The sequence below is a fragment of the Coffea arabica genome, chromosome 11c, assembly GCF_036785885.1.
Source record: "Coffea arabica cultivar ET-39 chromosome 11c, Coffea Arabica ET-39 HiFi, whole genome shotgun sequence".
Taxonomy (NCBI): Eukaryota; Viridiplantae; Streptophyta; class Magnoliopsida; order Gentianales; family Rubiaceae; genus Coffea; species Coffea arabica.
Window position 1 is genome coordinate 38,686,586 of NC_092330.1, and position 19,443 is coordinate 38,706,028.

Genomic DNA, 19,443 nt, shown 5'->3' on the forward strand with positions numbered 1-19,443 from the left:
GTGGCCTTGTTCTCGATTGCTTTTTACAAAATCTGATTGTGGAATTGATTTTAAAGAATAATCACAATCAACAAAAGTTGTTCTCTGGGCGATTATAAATTTTAACTTTTTTTTATCATTAGAAAACCTATAATCAAAATACAAAAGCAATCGAGAACGTCACGAAAATGAATTATTTAAAATTAAAATTTATAATGAATTAAAATAATCAATCGAGAACAAACTGATTACTGGTGAAAAGGAAAAAAAAAACTAATAACCAATTAAACAAGAAAGAAGTACTTAAAAACATAAATAAATAAAAATCAACTAAACAAATTTTTATCATGGCCTTTTTTAAACGATTAAGCTAGTGAAAAAGACAAAAGGCTCCGTTCATTTTATTTCTATTTTCTTTCAAAACACAACTATTAATGATTTAGGTATAGTGTGATAACTAATTATTGATGTTACAAAGTAAGAAGATAATTTTTTCAAAAAAGGTAACAATTTATGGTAAAAAAAAATGAATAGAATGCAGCATAGTTAACACTAAACAGTAGCAACCAGGCATTTTCGTGCGTGTGAGATTTATAACCTTTTTGTATTAAAGTTTATCATCTGTTTTTTAAAAAATTAAACATTCAAAACATAAAAATGTTGAAAAAAAAAAGATTTTTGCTTTTTGGGTCAGACATTGACTTTTCACCGATTCCGAAGGGATAAGGTTAAAAACTCTGTCGTCTTCCTCTGCCGCATCCGACCCCCATCTCTTCCTTTGCTTCCTACCTATAGCTACTTCTCAACCACAGCCCTGAAAATTTAAATAAAAACCTCTTAATCAAGTCGAATATTCCAAATAATTGTCCTTTTATTATTCTCCTCGCTTAAGCAGTGCTAGTTTTATAATACCCAGAATTAATTTTTCCCACCAGAGCTGAAAATCCATTTCTTTCAACTACCAAAGATTTTCCCTCTTCGCTCTGCATCGAAAAAGGTATGTTTTTTTTTCTTGCTTTCAAATGCTTCTTAGCTGATTATTGTCTAGAATAATGAGTGGGTTTTTTGTGTTTTGCGGTCTTTTTGGTTAAAAATGTCAAATTGATGTGCCAAGTGGCAAATATATGTGATACACTTGGGATCTGGTTTCTAGATGAGGTTCTATTTCTGGGTTGGACTTCATTTGCGGAGATTTTTGCTGTTTCCGGAGAATTTTGGATTGCTTTGGTAGAAAATTGGTGGCTTTATTTTTTCTATTGTTTTTATAGCTGCATGTCAGAACTATTTTTGTCTGATGATTTAATGAATGCGATGCCTTTTTTCTGGATTTATTTGGTTGGATAAAATGGAAAAAAAAAATATAATTGTAACCATTTAAGTGTTTTAGTATACTGTGGAAATAAGAGGGACACATTATTTTTGTTATGTAAGTAAAAAGGAAACAATTATTTTTTAGCTGAAATAATTACTATACTTAATAATTGTTTGGTAAGAAGATCTAGGAAAAGATTTCATGGAAGTGTGGGACAGTTTGATATGTTAATTATTGGATAGAGTTTAGTAGAAAGCATTAATCTGGTTACATGCATTGAAGCCATATATTCAGATCTCGGTATAGGATTAGAAAGTGAAGTTGCTTGTAGTATTCTATTGTGAATTTGAGGTTTTGGTTATTCCAGTGATTTCAAAACAATGAAATATAAGAGCTGCTTGCTTCATTGTTTTATTTTAGTTATGAGCGTTTGGAAAGTTTTGAAAACCTGTTGAAAAGATTTGTAAAATGGGTTTTGGATGAGTAGTTCTTACTTTAGTATGTTAATTTTTGGTTTTTGGAGAGTGATTTATAGTCAAACTTGAAGTAGCTAAATGCATGTCTACCATTTTTCTGATTGGGATTGGATGCTCTTGAGCAAAAAAATATGTGCACATCTAAACCATGCTGGCAGCTTGAGGAAAGCTTGTTTTCTATCTGAGAAAAGGAGCAAGTGTAGCCTATGTTCCTGCCATGACATAGAGTGAAGCTTTTGGGAATATTAAAGTGGAAGTTTTTATCTAGTTGGGAAGGTCAGAGGAAGTGGTTATGCATATCCTCCCCTCCTTAGCACACTAACTTCCTGGACAAAGGATATTTCAAGTGTGCTTACTGTGAAGCCACCCATGTGAAAGCTGATACGAGAAAAAGAAGTCTCTGGTGGAATAAGTTTTTACTTGTTATATTGCTGACCTCAATGGAAATTAGTGTAGAGCAGTTTATTCTCTTGGTGAAATGGCTTGCAGGAGGTAGTGTGCTAGACGAGGGAAAGGGTGTGTTTCTCTTTCATGGAGTACTTTCTTTCTTCCCATGGTTTCGTGGCACTGTCTGAAGAGACCAATTGCATCAAAGTATATTGCTTTGCCAAGAACACGTGCTTGCTGTAGGGGTACATACTGAAGTGTTGGTTAATTCTTGTGGCTTTTGCAAGTATTTTGACTTCCAATTGTTCTGATTCAGTGCAGAGCTTGTAGAAAGAGTATAATTTGAACCAGGTTCCAGTTTTACGTTAAGCATGAAGTACTTGGAATATACTCCTCTTGACCGGTATGTGTAGAAGTGTTTTCTTCATAGGAAACAACACTTTGTACTTGCAAATTTTGAATTGCTTAGTTATGATGATTTTGTTGGTCTATGTAAGTTGGTTCTATCTTTAATGACTGCCTTGGACTGATTAACTATATTCTTTCAGTTTGAATGACTTCCTGAGTCAGGTAAATCTTGGAGAGCGCACAATCAAAGGGTGCCTTGAAGCTTACTCTTGTGAGTATAGTTTGCATTTTGATGTTCGCAATGTTGCTGCAGCTAGAAATATTTTGGGGTAACTGAGTTTTTTGCCTATTTTCTGTCTAGGTAAACATACAGGAACAGATAAGAAGCTGTCGCTCAGCTTAGAGAATGAGGTGATTCCATTTGCTTTGAGCTTATTCTGTATACAGATAATTTACAATTTATGATTATCAGGGTACGAACATTGAATGCACACAAATTTCTCTCAAATTCTTCCTGCACATGGTCTCTGGATTGTGTGATATCTTGAAGAAAGGCCGAACTGTTTATTTTAGTTGTTATTGTGGTGTCTTGAAAGTTGAAACAGTTATCCTCCTCTTCCGTTTTTGTTTTTGGGATTTTGAAAATGATGACTAGCAGTATTCTTGATGACACAGAGAGATGATAAAAGGAAGTGTTAAAAGAGAGAGAGAGAGAGAGAGAGAGAGTTTAATGTGTCCCTTTTTTTTGTTTTTTAAATCATGTCTTGCCGGTCTTTTAAACATGAAAATCTTTCCTATTATCTTTCTTCTTTTTCATGAAAGGAGAGCCTAAATTGAGGAATCTAAAGTCGATTATTTATATAATTATGCTCACGATAGCTTGCTTTGAGCCTATGTCTGTTGTGTTCTTGCAGCCATGTCTTTATATTTTGATGCTCAGTTGCTGTGTTATTGAGTTGTTTACTAATGGATTGCCAATCTTCCTGCTACTATAGCCACTCAATTTGTTGTATCCTATCTGAGAATTCGGTAGATCCTTTTAATCGATAGTTATGAATTAAACCAGATTCTTGATTACCTTGGGAAATCATCTGACACCGACTCTTCCTCACCAGTCGAATATCTGTATACATCCAGGTACCCAGTTACGTGTATCTTATCCAATTATGCTTCTATGGTATATATTTTCTTACTGATCTCAAAACCTTTTTCACCAGCCGAAAGACGCTGATTTATTTGCTTCTTACACTCTATCACACGTATCCAGATTATGACTTCAGGTAACTCTGTATCTTATGTTTGTCATTTTGTTTCCTTTACATGAAGCTGAAAAGGAGGGTTATGGGCAGTGCCATTGTCAGCTTTCTTGGCGACATGGCATCCCACTATATAATCCTCTCTTAACAGCCTTGGGAGTGTTGTCAGAAGGTTTGACGGACAGTTCAGATAACTGTTGCTCTTAGCCGAGTTGAGAGTTCAAGTCTCTCCATTTCCCAAAACAAACCACTTAGTCTGTCATCCTTTGTGTAGCTACTGACTTCTGCTAATTGACATTGCGCATTGATTTTTGGTGTAACTGTGCTACAATTTCCCAACACATTGGTTTACCAGTGCAGTGCAAGCTCACCAATTTTTCACTGAAGAGAGCTGGGATGGCTTTAAGCAAATTTTGGACACCTACATGTTTGAAGCATCAAAGGTATAGAGTCATATCAGTTTAAGTATGGCTCAAGAATCAATTTTTAATAGCTGTATACCAAATGGTGCTAGTTGATGCCTAATGTTTGTTGTTAAGAGGTAGAACATCTTGGTTATATTTTATAGCAGAAGGTCTGAAGTTTGAACCATATTCAGTTAATTCAAATTCAGCAATTCTTATTTGCAAAATCTTCGAAGTCTGTTTAATGTCGAGTTTTCAGGGATTTTTTCTTGTGTTGGTATTATGAAAGCGTCTAATGCTGAATGGCTACAGTATAAGGTGCTTGAGAATCACGGCTTTTTCATTAGAATGTGATGCGGGTCCTAGTGGTGCATAATTATCATGATAGTCCGAGGAAGTCTTGCCCGCTTTTCAATTTGTTGATTAATTAATTTATTGAAGTCTTTAATTGGGGTTTCATCTACCTCTCTTTGTAGGAATGGCTTGACACAAATGAGTGCCCCCTCTTGGAGACCTTATACAAGGCTTTGGATGAGGTGCGAATTTTATCAAAACTATGAAAGGAATGAAAAAAGAGAAGACAGAGGAAAAGGATTTAAAAGATATTATTGTCATACTACTGTGGTGCAGGTTGTGAAGCTAGCAGAATGCGAAATTTATAGTTACAATCCTGAGGCTGACGCAGATCCCTTCCTCGAGAGAGGAGCCATGTAATCTTTGATGTTGAGATTGGTGTTAAATTTTTTTTTTCCTGTCCTTGCTTCAGGACATGATGACAGGATATATTTCTTTTTTGTTGACAGATGGTCATATCATTTCTTCTTCTACAACAGGAAGCTGAAGCGAGTAGTGAGCTTCCGTTTCAGCTGTTTAAGGTAATGTAATTCTTTTGGCACACATCAGTTTTATTGGATTTACTGTCAATGGGCCATGGTTAATATTGGTTTGCTTTGCTGTCATAGTAATTTTGCCAGTGAAGGTTTTCGAGTAGATGAGCTAATTTTCGAGGAAGAAGGAGAAATATTCGATGGCATGGACATCTGAGTGTAGAGTATGAAATGTTCATATGTTGATATCTGTAGACATGTTGTATCAACCCCTTGTGCAAATCTAGCTGTAGGGTCTGAAGTCTTTCAATGTAAATGAGAGCAACCATTCTGTAGTTAGGATTGTTACAAGGTTAGTGTGGTTCCCAGCCTTGGTTGTACTCCACCGTTTTAATTATGCGGACAGTTGCAGTTTGGTTCTGGTACGTGTTTTCAATTTTCTGGAGTCAGGATTCTAAACATCAGAAATTTCCCAAATCCATGAAACTGTTGCATCTTGTCGAGAGTGTGATTTCTGCTGTGAAGAGCTTCAACTAGATCACTAGATTTTCTATCCACCTGGTATACAAGAAGAAAGTGGAGTTATTGTAGCAATTTCAATGATTGCCAAGTGGCTCCCTTTCATTTTGACACATGGCACATTCCTTTTTTTTCTTTCTTTCTTTTGCTTCTTTTTTTTATCACCTTATTTTCTTTCTCCATTTTGGCTAAAGACAACTAAATGAACTCTCATCTACAGTGCAAATTCCTTAATTAGTTTTCATTCAGTATTGCTCTTCTTTTCTTTCCTTCATCCTAATTGTTTACTCCGTTTTTTTTTTTTTTTTTGTATTGGATTAGTTGATGCATTTTCTTTCAATTTTATACATAATTAACTAAATGAATGGTTTCGTTGTAAGAGATCAAGAATGGGTTTGATATTATTTCCTTTTTTCTTAGTTCAATAATCATGATTCATGATCTTCTATTTTTACTGTCTCTGTTTGTCTATATTATTTATTATTTTTTGTCATTATTTTGTGTCCCGATTAGAAATCTTTGCTTATTCCCTTTCTTACCACTTCTTCCTTTATCTGACTTTCTTTTGCCCCCTAAAAAAGGCAAGTTGAAGTTTGTATGTGATGCTATAAATGCTTTTTCTGTTAAATCTAAAGAAACGTGTTTTTTCAATTTTTATTTATTTTGAAATAACTTTTTGGCCTTTTTATTTTTGGAAAAAAATTCCCTATGGCTAACAAGAAAACGGGTAGTGATTACATGAAAAATCTTTAGGCTGAAATGAAAGAATTGTAGCTACTTCTCCCTCATAAAATAATAAACTCCATTATACATATTCATTTTAATTTTAATTTTTTATTTATTAAAATTATTATTTGGTAATAGGGTGATAGTGTTAGAGTGGAGGAGAAAGATATGACAAATGAAGGTCCAAGGTAAACGATGATTAGGAAGGATATGTTGAGGCTTGTTGAATTAAAAATAAATTAGTCTCTTAAAAATTAATTAGAGTCTCTTAATTTATGAATAGATAATTATACTTTGATATTTTGATTTATATAAAGTTTATTAATAGTGAAAAATGCTTATTTACTAGATAAGGTGATTGATATGTAAAATAATTGTTGGGGCAAAAAATTTAGGATGTGAAAAAAATATTTTGTATCTTTTCATTCAACATTTTGAATTACTAGTCTGTAATCATGATAGGTAGTTTATTTTCATAATTTTAATTTTCACAAATGATTGCTTGAGAATAAAAGAAGTGCAAAATTAGATTTTAGAATCTTTTCTTTAAATTGGTTCTATACGGCTTTGTACTCTTATCTTTTTTTATTGTCCCTAATGATAGATAATATAACTAGAGTTTGAGGTGATTGTTAGGCGTAGAACTGAATATATTATTATTATTTGATTGAAAGAGTTGATAATATTTTGTCAATTTAACTAGTTAAGATGATTGCAGTTGTCAAAGGATTGCATTTGGTGGTGGAAGTTAGCATTGAGGTTTTCAATCTAGAGTGTTATTTGACAATATATTATTAGAAAATTCTATTTTGATTAAGAAGACATTTTTATAATCAAACAAATTGTTGGATTCGAACTTGTATATGTAGATCTAGAAATGTGGCATGTTTTTATTTAAAACTAGTATTTGTATTCTAGAGCTGTTTGGTGAGATAATGTTCTCACCTATTAGACATGATTTAAATGAATGGATTAACTCACTTTTTCTCTCAAAAAGAAAGAAAAATATTTAAGTTTGTATGGTTTTATTGATGCTGAAGATTGTGACAGATCTCGATGGTTTTCTAAGTTTTTACTAATTATTAAAGTACTAAAAACATTATGACTGCTTTTTGTTTAGTTACAACTAAAACTATACTGCTATTAAACCGACAATGCACTCATAATGGATTTGCTTTCTCTCTCTCTCTTTTTTTTTAGTATCATTATATACACATAATATCGGTTAAATCCAAATCACGATAAATTAGGGCTAATTTCATAGATGAAATTTCTTTTTATAACAAATTTTAATTGTTTTTATAACAAATTTTCTCCTATAGCTCTATTCATTATTTATCAAAAAAATTTATTACTATATATTCAATTAAAATTCTTGGGGGCCTTAGCTGTGTTTTGCACAGCCGAGGTACTTCTAGTATTATATGGTGGGTGATAGCTCCACCATGAAGATTGTCGTCGCTTCATGCTAAATTATTGTCGTATGCGACGTGACTATTCTGCAAAACCGGTGGGAAAAGATACTTGATGATTATTGACAGCAGATATTGTAGATTTAATCAATCTCTTGAGTATGGCTTCCAATGATATAAAATCATTGGGAACTATTGAGTTTGTGCTCACTCAAATGAGTTTTGCTTTCTCTTAACTTTTGAATGCAAAAGTTTTTTCAAATATTATTTTATGTGTATCACAAAGTGTGTTTTTTAATTTAATTTTTTACTTTTTCAACTATTTTGTTTTTTTTAATTTTGAGCACAACATTTTTTACGAATGGTTTTATACTAGAGGTTGGGAATGGATTCAACTAAACTATTGAGAATTCAGAAGGAAATAAACCACCTCAAAAAATGTTCCAAGAAACCATGGATGGAAAATATTGGCAAGGGTTATTCTAAATTACTTCTTTATTTCACATACATCATATCATAAAAAGTATTGATAGTTATTTCAAATAATACTTTAATTGTAAGTTTTGTTACTTTAATCTCAAATAATCATTTCTGCCTTTGTAATCATTTCAAATAATCATTTCTTTGTAATTGAGGAAGATCTTCGAGGTTCCAAATAATCATTTCTGCCCTTTTTTTTTTTTTTTTTTGAAAAAATCATAAAGCAAGATAAGTTACAAGCTTAATTAAGTTGTAAATGACCTGGCTTTTTAAATCTTATCCAATATCCTCTCAATTTTTTTTTTCCATTTTTAGATGTATGGTTTCTGATCTTCCTTTACAATCAAAATAAGATTTTTGTTGAACTTGAACTTCAATCAAAATCGGGTCAAAGAAAAAGGTTATGCTACCAAAAATATACTGTAAAAGATTTGGGGCATCAGTGGAGTAAGATTTAAACCGGAAAGCCTTTGCTCAAAATACCTCCACAACTGAATTAGTGGCTACAGGCAATTAGCAGACAAGAATCTCTTTAAAAAGCCAGCCCCTAACTTTCCAACTTTCCCCTTATCTACAACATACAGTTCCCTAACTAAGTTTAAAAATTAAAAGTTATCAAGCTCACTTCTTTTTTTTTTTTTTTTTTTGACAGTTTAGTGGTACAATCACTTGTTCATTTCATCAGCTCACATTATTAGGGAAGTGAAAATTGAGATTACTTACAAGTTTAAACCTTTTTTTAGTTCTCTCCCTGACAGCCAGCCAACTAACAGGTGTACTAATCTTTGTGGGTTTTCTCTAACAGATGTGCTAATTTTGGTCGATTTTTTTTTTTAAATAGATGCTTAATGGATACTTGTCAATAAACATAATATACATAAAACGTCTAGTTTATTATTTCAATACACGTTTTCATATTTATTGCCTTGTTTATACTACGCGATTTAACTTTACTTTTAAAAATAATTGCGCTTTAAATCTATATATGATTATTCCTTGAGCAGAATTCAACAAGAAGCGTGTATGAGAATCACACGGGATCCTCAGTGCCACTTTTTCAGTGGCAATTCAGTGCCACTTCTATATTTATGCCAAGTGTCCTATTTATTTAATTTGTCATGTGTTGTTTTATTTAAATTTCTTCTACTATCACGTGATAAGTGAGATTGGCACTGAGTAATGACATAGAGGATCCCAATTGAAGAATAGGATAAGAATGTGATCGAGGCTGCTACCCGGTGGCGACGTAGCTTATATTAAGTTTTACAGCAGAATTTTACATACTATGCCAATTTCCCTGCAAGTTTTGTGACCACATCTATATTGCCCAAAATGCATTCACAGAAGGCTACTGATCAAGACAAAGTTATTCCTAATATATATGTTCACAATTAATTTGTTTATTTGAACATTGGCAAATATTGAAGCTCAACTGCCTAGCTAGTGGGAAAATATTAATAGGTCCAGAATCATTATAATTTCAATTAACCAGATTTAAGTTGTCCTATTGTTGCTAAAAAAAAAAAAGTCTATTTCCCCTGAAACTGGTTTCACTCAATATCTTTTCTATATTCAACCAAAGATTTTATGCCTAATAGGACCTGTTGGCTGGGGTTGAACCTAGCCTATTATCCTAATGCAAGGATGCCAATGTTGAGGAGACCAATGGGGAGATTGTTAAAGTTTTATCAAAATTGGAACCATTAACAAGTCTGGCCACAACTTCTTCAATAATCTAAATCAAGTTCTCAAACTATATATCAAAAGGTCCTATTAAATCCTCAGAATTTTTTAGATAGATCCCTTTTTTCTTCTTCTTTATATATCATGAGGAAGGTTGGACACTTGGATGTATCAATTTGGTTGAAGTGGTAATCACAATCGATTGCAAAGGTTGATTACTACTTTTGATGCTTTTTGTTAATACGACATCATTATTTATCTTCTATTTCTATTGATAAAGTGCTCGGGAATGGTAGGTAGATAATTTATGCAAACCATTCTAGCAGTGTAGACTATGCCGTTGTATTATACTAGATCACTGACTAAAGTCCTTAATCCGCAGAATGATTGTTTTCTTGCACAATATACTAATGTTTGTGCAAAATAGACTAAATTAGGGAAATCATATTTGTATCACACTTAAAATAACAAAAGGGTATTTTTTTTTTTTGTTTTAAGACAAAGGTAGATACTACTAAATTATTTAATTAGATAGCAAATAACCATTGCGTGTTGGGTTGTAAAATAGGAGGGATTATAAGTAAAAAATTTTGAATTCAAATCCTCTCACTTAAAAAAAAAAAAAAATCCTAGCAGCATAGTCCTTAGTTATTACTCGCCTGACAAAAAATGGAAGATCCTTAAACACAGTACACTAGTAGCGTAGTCCTTAGCTATTACTTGCCTAACAAAAAGCCGCGGATTCCTAAACACAGTACATTCATATTGCCTTTAAACACAGTACATTCATATTGCCTTAATAAAATAGTAAAATAGTCCTTAATTATTACTTGCCTAACAATTCTGTTTGGATTCATCGGTTTTTTAAATACTGTAAAAATTTTTAAAAAATATTTTAAAAGATACTCTAAAAAGTAGTCTAAATTTTTTAATGTTTAAAAAATATCCCAAAAACTCTACTACTATTAAATATCTCAAAATATACTTTAAAAACTCTGCTACAGTAAAATTTTTCAAAAATACTCCAAAAAACAGATAATCCAAACGGAGTCGATTGTTACTTGCCGAACCAAAAGTGGAGGAACTATTTACGTCCCGCGTCTATCCTTGGCTATTACTTGCCTAATAAAAAATGAAGGATCCTTAAATACAGTACATTCATACTGCCTTGATAAAGTAGTTATATATTTAGATAAATTATTGGATCCTTAAACATAGTACATTCATATTGCCTTGATAATTAGTAGCATAGTTATGTAAAATACCAGCTCCAAAATTACTTTCGCGATAAAAAGCTTTGATAAAGTAGTTGCATAGTTAGATAAAGTATCGGTTCCAAAATTACTTTCTTGATAAAAATGGGAAGAACAAAAGGGTGTTTTAATCAAGGATCTTTTCATTGTACCAAGCAACAAATGGCACTAACTAATGAACAGTTGATAGGTTACAAGATAAAATTATAAAGAATTTTGTACGTGACAATTGGAGGTGGAAAGGATATCGAAAAGAATGAAAGGATGAAAAAAATAAATAACAGGTAGTAAAGACAAAATGAATTGGAAGGTATTCATAACATTCAGAAAGGCTCCAATTTTCCTTAAAAGAAAAAAGAGAAAGGCCCAATTTCTTCAGGTCAGTTCATAATTTGGACAAATAGTTCATGAACTTATCACCTAAGATTCCAAGATCGAGGAATCTAAGTTTGTATATAATTTACACCCGCTGTCACTCTGTCAGTGTGGTTCTGCAATATTATAGAAAAAGAAAGGGGGAAGCTGAAAGCTCACAAAATTATATAAAATTCCATGAGAAATGGTTGATCGCCACGTTACCATGCATGTTTTGTCTATAAAGTCCCCGTCTAGATCATTGGGGTTAGGTCCAAAGTGAGTTCTGGTATCCCAGTTCCCAATCAATCAATCATATATGGCTTCCCCTCCAGCTTCTTTTCACAAAATATTCATCCCGTTCCCAAGCCCTAAACATCAAAAGTATCCTCCTGTTAGATCCCAGATATGTCGTGATGAAGGTATTACTTCTTCTGAATCTTCTCCCCTGTCATCTTCATTTAAATTCTTGCAAGTTTAGCTCACTGCAATTGAGGTTACCATCCCAGAAGCTTAACAGGAATATAATCATATATGCAGTGTCTCCGGTATAATGGCATTGCATGCATGCATGCTTTTTTCCATTCTTTTCATTGCTTTCTGCTAAGTTGGCGCATCCCACTTAGCCTTTCTGTTCGTGATAACGAGGATGAGAGATTATGTATAGTTCTTCTAATTGAACCCTCAACCAAACATGGCAAGAAAAACGTTGAACTGGGATAATAATTAAGGGTTTGTTTTAAAAACATTAGACATTCAAGATTTCTTATGTGTTTGGGTTTTTTTGCAGGGAACTCAGCAAATATAGTGGACGGAAACCTGAGTGTTCTGAGACAGAGAATTGAGGCGGTGAAGATGAAAGAAAAGCTGAAGACATGCTTCAGACATGAAAAGGGCGGTTGGAACTATAAGGTTGGATATGATGATACATACAAGAGACGTATTCTGTTGGTCCAATCCTTAAAAGTTGCAACTTCTGTTGGCAGTACACTTGTTCTTGTCTTCTTCAGTGGCTCTATTTTCATCTTCCTTTACTCTATTCTTATTCAAATTTGTATCCATACTTGAGAAATGGATACTAATTCTTGATGCTAGCTAGTTCTCTCTCTCTCTCTATATATGTATGTATTTGTTTTCTTGTACATGCTGTTGTGATTACTAGTCAAAAGGATTTCAGATGATAAGAAAGTAATTTTAGTTCAAAATTTCAGATCATTAGTGACGTATCACAATTCAGCTACTCAAGTTTCCAAGTGTAGGGCAAAGTAAAATTAATCCCATAAAATGATAATGAGAAATCTGCAAGGACATATACATGGCCAAAAAGTATATTAAAAAAAAAAGTTACCCTTGTGCGTATCCCATGTTTAGAAGACAAGAAAAAATTTCTAAAAAAAGCTATTTGGTACACGTACAGATATGATGTAAGGTTTCATCCTACTCCTGTAGATGCCAAAAGTTGGTTTGCTGTTGCAGTTTTGATGTATGAAATTCCAATTTAAGGTAAAGGACCAGATAATACTACGTACGTACTACTACTACTTGTCATCCTCTCGGCGCATTGGATTCAAATCCTAAGGAACCTACGAATTCAGGGTTTAAGAGGGCCAATGACAGGAGGACAGAAATCCCAGATGATGAATGTACACCAGCTGTTTTGCAGAATACGTGGAAACTCCTGCTTGATCTCTGTAAATTTTTTATGTTTTAGAAGCATCGTTTTCATGTTGCCTAACATGCACAAAGGGAAAGATTAATTTTTTTTTTTTTTTATGTTCTTCAAAATTTGTGGATGCCAAACTGAAGCTGTGGAATATCTTGTGTCGGTTTCGGGTTTTCTATGCATTCTACGTGTCAAGTCCCGTAAACCTGTACAGGCCAGTGCTCAGGTGGTAGACCTAGCAACAAATGAATAGACACATGCAGTTGTAGCATAGCACAGACGGATGTATGAAATCTATCTTGACTTGATGATGGAAATTTCCCACTCACATAGAACCAAGAGTTCTTCAAAAAAAAAAAAAAAAAAAAATTTTTTAGGGGTTCGAAAGTTTTCATAAATAAAATACATTTTTTTTAAAACTTTCCTCTTTTAAGAGGTGAAAATAGTTTCTTTTTTCAGAGTCTTTTTGGTAATACTTTGTTGGTAATACTTAATAGTCATTTTGGGAAAAAAATTGACAAAAGTGAGAAAGTCTGTATGTTTAGTCTCGTAAAATAATGCCCACTAATTCCTTCTTTTATTTTTTTACCAAAAAATTATCGCAAGCATATATGGATGGCTATATGCTAAGACAGAAAAAAATCCAGTAATTATCCAACCGAAAACAGTGCTGAGAAATAAGTTGGTTGTACGTGGTCATTGGAGGTAGTCATATATATATATGGCCACAGTTGCATGTGCATGTAAACTCTAGTTCAATTCATAGCATTGCCTTTTATAATTGCAAAATAAAAAAGATGTCAAAATTGAAAGCAAATATTCCTGGCAATATAAATCGTTTAATGCAAAGTTGATAGTTCAACAAAGAGTTGACGTTTATTTAATAGATTCTAACATCTTATTCAATATACAAGTTCATTTGCTCTTCTGGTCACCGCGTAAACCCGAGAAATATCCTCGAGGATTTGCCTCAAATCCGACTCTTGAAATGTATGAGCCACCACCACCAGGCGCTTTCATATATCCACCGCCAGCACCAACACTGCCGCTGCCTTTAGACGAACCACCGCCACCGGAGCTTCCTTTCCCTCCTCCGTTGCCTCCCACTGCCTTTGGCTCCTCCTCCAGAACTCCCACCTTGACCCATTTTGAAGTTGCTCTTTAGCTAACAAGTTTGAAACAATTCAGATACCAGTGTATCACTAAGCTGCTCGTGGATGGATCATCATGCCAAGGCTGGTCAGTTTATATAGGCAAATTTTGATAAGAAGTGAGTCAAACGCTGTCTTGGAATCATCAACTCCATTAAGAAGGAAAAATTTTGTGATAGCCCAAATTAATGTAATGCATGCATGTTGAGAATATGTGGACTACTCGAATTCTGTAGGATGGCAAATTTAACTGGAATTCTGAAGCATAATAAATTCTGTAGAAACTGGGAGTGAGGGGTGGTGGGAGAGAAGTACAAAATACTACTCTCTCCGTTCAACAAGATAGGTCCATTTTTCTTTTGTGTTTATCCTGAATTATCGGTTTATTTTTTTTTTTTTGAAGTGTAGGTTAGTGTATGGATTTACTGCTATATCCATAGTTAAATTGTATCTTAATTAGTAAGTATGCTATTTTATTAGTCAATCATTTCACTATAAATAATAAATTAAATAGTGTAACGCTAAAACAAAACTATTAATAGTAGGGCATATAACTATATAAAAAAAGTACTAAGCAAAAAATGATTACATTAACTATTCTTCTTAATCTGTGTGAAAGTGGAATGAGTCTGTTAGAGGAAGTTGTATAAACAAACAAAACAAAAGTAATTTGAAAGTAGGATGGCGAGTTGATTTTCTTAAGATTGTTTTATTTTGATTTAAGATGTTTATCACTGATTCAACTGTAGCTATTTTTGTGGTTTTGTCAATAATCTTCAGGTCTAGCCTAAAAAGGGTGAAAATTCATTTTGATATATAATCTGTTTTTGGTCCTTTAAAGTTGACCAAATTATCAATTCAGCCCTTAAATGTGATTACATCATAGTTAAGCCCTCCAATTGGAAATTTTGTTCCAAATGATTCCTTCCATCAATTTATGTCTCAAAGCGAAGCCCTACTAACTTCAAGAAGTTTGAAGCAATTAATCTCCAAGTTAAATGAGTTAAGCATGATACAGTGTTGCTCTTCCAATAAAAAAAAAGAAAAAAAGAAAAGTTAATCTGCCAACTCAAATCTTTCAAAACTGATCAAAAGAGCACTCACTATCTTTTTCCTTTGTGTCTCATTAAAGCCCCTCCCTTCAAGAAGTTTGACGAAATTTTAATTAATAAACACATGTGAATTGACACAAAGCGTCATTTGGATCGAAATTTCCAGTTTTAAGTGTTTAGTTGAACTGGTAATTTGAATTGGTAAGTTGGTCTATTTTAGAGGGCCAAATTCAAATTCACCATATTTTTTCAATGCACCCAATCCAATTCATGGTCAAGAATAGAGTGCACAGAAAGATCACTCGGGTGTTTGGATTTGATGAGAGAATGAACTTTGTTGGTAATACTTAATAGAGTCCTTTTGGGGAAAAAATGACAAAAGTGAGAAAGTCTATATGTTTAGTCGATCTTGTAGAATAATGTCCACTAATTCTTCCCTTTTTTTTTTTTTTAAACAAAAATTTATCGCAAGCATATATGGATGGCTATATGCTATGCCTGAAGAAAATTCAGTAATTATCCAACCGAAAACAGTGCTGAGGAAACAGTTGGTTGTACGTGGTCATATATATATGGCCACAGTTGCATGTAAACTCTTAGTTCAATTCCTAGCTAGCATTGCCTTTTATAATTGTAAAACAAAAAAGATGTCAAAATTGAAAGCAAATATTCCTGGCAATATAAATCGTTTAATGCAAAGCTGATAATTCAACAAAGAGCTGACGTTTATTTAATAGATTCTAACATCTTATTCAATATGAAAGTTCATTTGCCCTTCTGGTCACCACGTAAACCCGAGAAATAGCCTTGAGGATTTGCCTCAAATCCGGCTCTTGAATTATATGACCTATCGTCACCCAGTGCTTTAATATATTCACCGCCGGCAATACCATTGCCTCCGCCCTTAGACAAACCACTGCCACCAGAACTTCCGTTCCCTCCTCTGTTGTCTCCACCGCTGTTGCCACCTTTGCCACCCATTCTCAAGTTGCCATTTAGGTAACAAGTTTGAAGTAATGCAGTAGTATAAATTGTGGTTCATTATCCAGATGATTATATCTCCCATCCTACTCCCAGGCAAAAAAAAAAAAAGGCAACGATTCGTAAGTAGGACGCTGAGTTCATTTTGTTAACAAGTGTTTTATTCTGGTTAAGATATTTATCATTCATGCTCTAATCAAAGATAGGATTAGAAATTTCAATTTAATCAATTTAATTTGATCATAGAGCAGCCGCTACAAAAATCCTTTTTTGTTTTATCCAATTCAAGTTCGTAAAATTACACTAACCTCCCCTGAAGTTAAGGTTTTGGTAACAAAATCAGTCAAAATTAGAAAAAAAAAAAAAAAAAAAGGCATTGGAAAATTACTTTGAGAAGAGAGATAAAACTTTTATTCAAGAAATACCCTTATGCTTGTGTACACCTTGTATTGTAAAGGAATGAAAAACATATTAATAAAAGTAAGGGAATGTAAGTATAAATAGCTAAGAACCAAAAATAAGTACCAACTAAATTTCTCTACAAAGTTAGATCAACAGCTAGTGCATTGGATTATAATGGCTATTTTTTTTATCTTTACCATTTTGCATGTAAAGGCAATAAGGAGCATTAAGATGGATCTCATTTTCAATTAAAGCAGCAAAATTTGAGGTGGAAAAACAGTGATTTTCTGTGAAGTTTGCAAGTTGAAGGTAAAGTGTAGGTGCAGAAACTATAGCCTTGTCAAACTACAGGAGGAAATCATAAAATTCACCCACAACCTTTAGCATCAAAAACAAATATTGCAAGTTTAATTGTAAGGCAACTGTGAAGATTTTTAAAAGTACAAAATATCTAGACAAATTACTGTTTGGTGCATCAATTTTTAAGAGTGAACAAATATTTGGTACATCAATTAGCACCATTTTGAAATTGCAAGTTATTGCTCGTCATTTCAAAAGTTTTCTAATAGCTATTTTCATTAATTAGTTACTAACAGTTAATTACTATCCTAATTACTTAATTGTTAGATGTTAGTTTCCAATAAGACATAATATCTTAGGGTATATGAGTAATTTTTCTCAAATAAAACACTATAAAGGAGGTTAGTGTTATTTTGCAAATCTCAACGGAGACGAGTAAAATTGTTAGAAACCTCAAGAAAGGTTTGTGATATTTTCCTAAAAATAATAGAGGGACACGAGAGTAGTATGACAATTTACTATGCCACAGAATCCAAGTGACAAGGACTGGCTTTGAGAACGATCCGAAGGGCTACCTTTCTGATCTAAATGCCTATCGCTAAACAACATGTATATGCAAAGATAATAATGATTTGGATGACATTTTTGTCTTAATCATCTGATTACCTGTCACATGCAGGGCTAAGCTAATGATATGCCACTGGAACTTGGAAGGATTCAGCATAATTAAAGATATGTATGACATTAATGTCAATCTAATGCAGAGTCTACAAATTCAAACTGGTGCCAGGGCATATGATGAAGTATAGGATGATGACAATTTTATGGATGGAACATGGATTGAAGATTTCGGTTTCAAGACAAACTGAGAATACAGGGGACAAATAAAATAATATGTAAGTTTTGTTCATTTTTTTTTTCTCTTTATAGCTATACAAATTCAACATAGAGCAGGCCCAAATTGCGAGTACAAAATTGTCATACCATTGTGACTCGCATAGAAACTATTAGTGATTGAATACGGTTAACAAGCCACTGAGCCTAGCTCCCTGGCCACTAGGGAGGGATTTAAATCCTTCCTTGGGCTATAGATGACGGGTTCAAATTTCACCTGTAGCAAAAAAAATCCATGACACCATCTTTGGTCTAGTCAGGTTTGCACCATAGTTGTTAGGATCGCGATCCTACGATCCAACCTACGATCTTGATACGATCCTACTATTTAAATTAAATAACAATTTTAGTATTTTGACTATATCTTTGTGTAGAAAACTCGAAATTGAGTGTTGTTTGTTGCGTTGTAAATTATATTTAGAGTGCTTTAAATCCATGTAAATAATTAAGCCCAATTCCAAACCTAGAAAATTTGATGAATCTTTAAATTTGACTCATATAATTCACTAAAGTGAATAAATGATCTTTGTTATAGGTTATCACATGGAGCTAGTGTTTTGTGTCTTTATTATAATAAATTAATATGGTTTAGAGCCTTTAGAAATGAATTAACCTTAATTAACAATATAATTATATTGATTGCACATGAATTACATTATTTGTTACTATATTTATGAATTGCAAACTTAAAAATTATAAATATGACAATTTATTATATTTTTTGTAAGATCTACCGATTCTATGATCCGATCCTACGATTCAATCTTGCAAACCAAAAAACGATCCTAGGTAGGATCCCGATTTTGAAAACCTTGGTTTGCACATCTATTAGTTCCTAACACACAAACCTCCTTAGGCTCCCTCTTCCTATAGATTAGGATAGAATAACAAAATAGTACTCCCTCTCTCCTATTTTGATAGTGTTAGTTTTTTTTTTTCAAATAGTTAAAAAAAATTAATTAACTTTATCTAAAGAGTGCATCTAGTCTATTATTTTCCTAAAATACCCCTTACATTAATATTAATAGTATAACTAAACATTATACCTTTACATTAGTGGTAACAACAATATTGATGAAAAGTTGCACCATTCAAGCCATGAATCAAAACAATTAATGAATAAAGTAGTTTATATTCACTGATAATAAAGTACACTAAATAAGGACATTTTAGAGAGATTAAAAGTTAACTATATTTTTTAACTGGAAAGTAGAATATAATTTGGGACGGATAAAAAAAGGAAAACAAGAATATCAAAATGGAAAGGAGAAGACAGTATTTAGACAAATTCTCATCAAGGGTTTTGCGTGTCATTATCAGCAACAATTAGAACTCAATTTTAACTCTCTAATTGTATATTATGTAGGCAAAAGTATAAGGTTCTTTGAACTCGACTTATTTTTAACAAGTAATGGAGGCACAAACAATTAGTAAGACCTTACTTATACAAGGCCACTTTTACAAAAAGCCGAAGTTAACATGCTTACGGGCAGTGCATGTTTCACCTCCTTCTTTTGGATTAGACTATTTAACACTGGAAGTATGGACACCTCTGTTTGAAAAGGGAAAACTAAAATAACTAGG

At 32.9% G+C, this 19,443-nt stretch overlaps 1 protein-coding gene and 1 long non-coding RNA gene across 6 annotated transcripts; both read left to right on the forward strand.

The window, feature by feature from the left end:
* Window positions 1–731: 731 nt before the first annotated feature.
* On the forward strand, window positions 732–5,409 carry LOC113717074 (uncharacterized). 5 transcript variants are annotated; one of them, XM_027241725.2, is made up of 12 exons: window positions 784–976; window positions 2,257–2,393; window positions 2,471–2,557; window positions 2,703–2,773; window positions 2,864–2,913; window positions 3,569–3,639; window positions 3,720–3,782; window positions 4,114–4,201; window positions 4,639–4,698; window positions 4,793–4,872; window positions 4,966–5,037; window positions 5,125–5,409. In XM_027241725.2, the coding sequence occupies exons 3-12, from the start codon at window positions 2,526–2,528 to the stop codon at window positions 5,204–5,206; spliced, it is 669 nt and encodes a 222-aa protein (XP_027097526.1). In that variant the 5' UTR covers window positions 784–976; window positions 2,257–2,393; window positions 2,471–2,525; the 3' UTR covers window positions 5,207–5,409. The 5 variants fall into 5 exon arrangements, with proteins under 5 accessions (XP_027097524.1, XP_027097526.1, XP_027097525.1 ...); XM_072070657.1 differs by having other exon boundaries at window positions 837–976; window positions 2,257–2,361; XM_072070658.1 differs by having other exon boundaries at window positions 837–976; window positions 2,257–2,361; window positions 2,476–2,557.
* Window positions 5,410–11,397: 5,988 nt separating this feature from the next.
* On the forward strand, window positions 11,398–12,631 carry LOC140016384 (uncharacterized). Its single transcript, XR_011822776.1, has 2 exons — window positions 11,398–11,838; window positions 12,207–12,631. It is a non-coding gene; the product is annotated as an uncharacterized lncRNA (long non-coding RNA).
* The last annotated feature ends 6,812 nt before the right edge of the window (window positions 12,632–19,443 follow it).

Excerpts from the sequence above, each read along its gene's own strand:
- LOC113717074 (XM_027241723.2), top strand. The coding sequence starts at position 2,526 with ATGAAGTACTTGGAATATACTCCTCTTGACCG. Across the intron at positions 3,783-4,113 it reads TATCCAGATTATGACTTCAG|TGCAGTGCAAGCTCACCAAT; the intron begins GTAACTCTGTAT and ends TTGGTTTACCAG. Across the intron at positions 4,873-4,965 it reads TTCCTCGAGAGAGGAGCCAT|ATGGTCATATCATTTCTTCT; the intron begins GTAATCTTTGAT and ends TTTTGTTGACAG.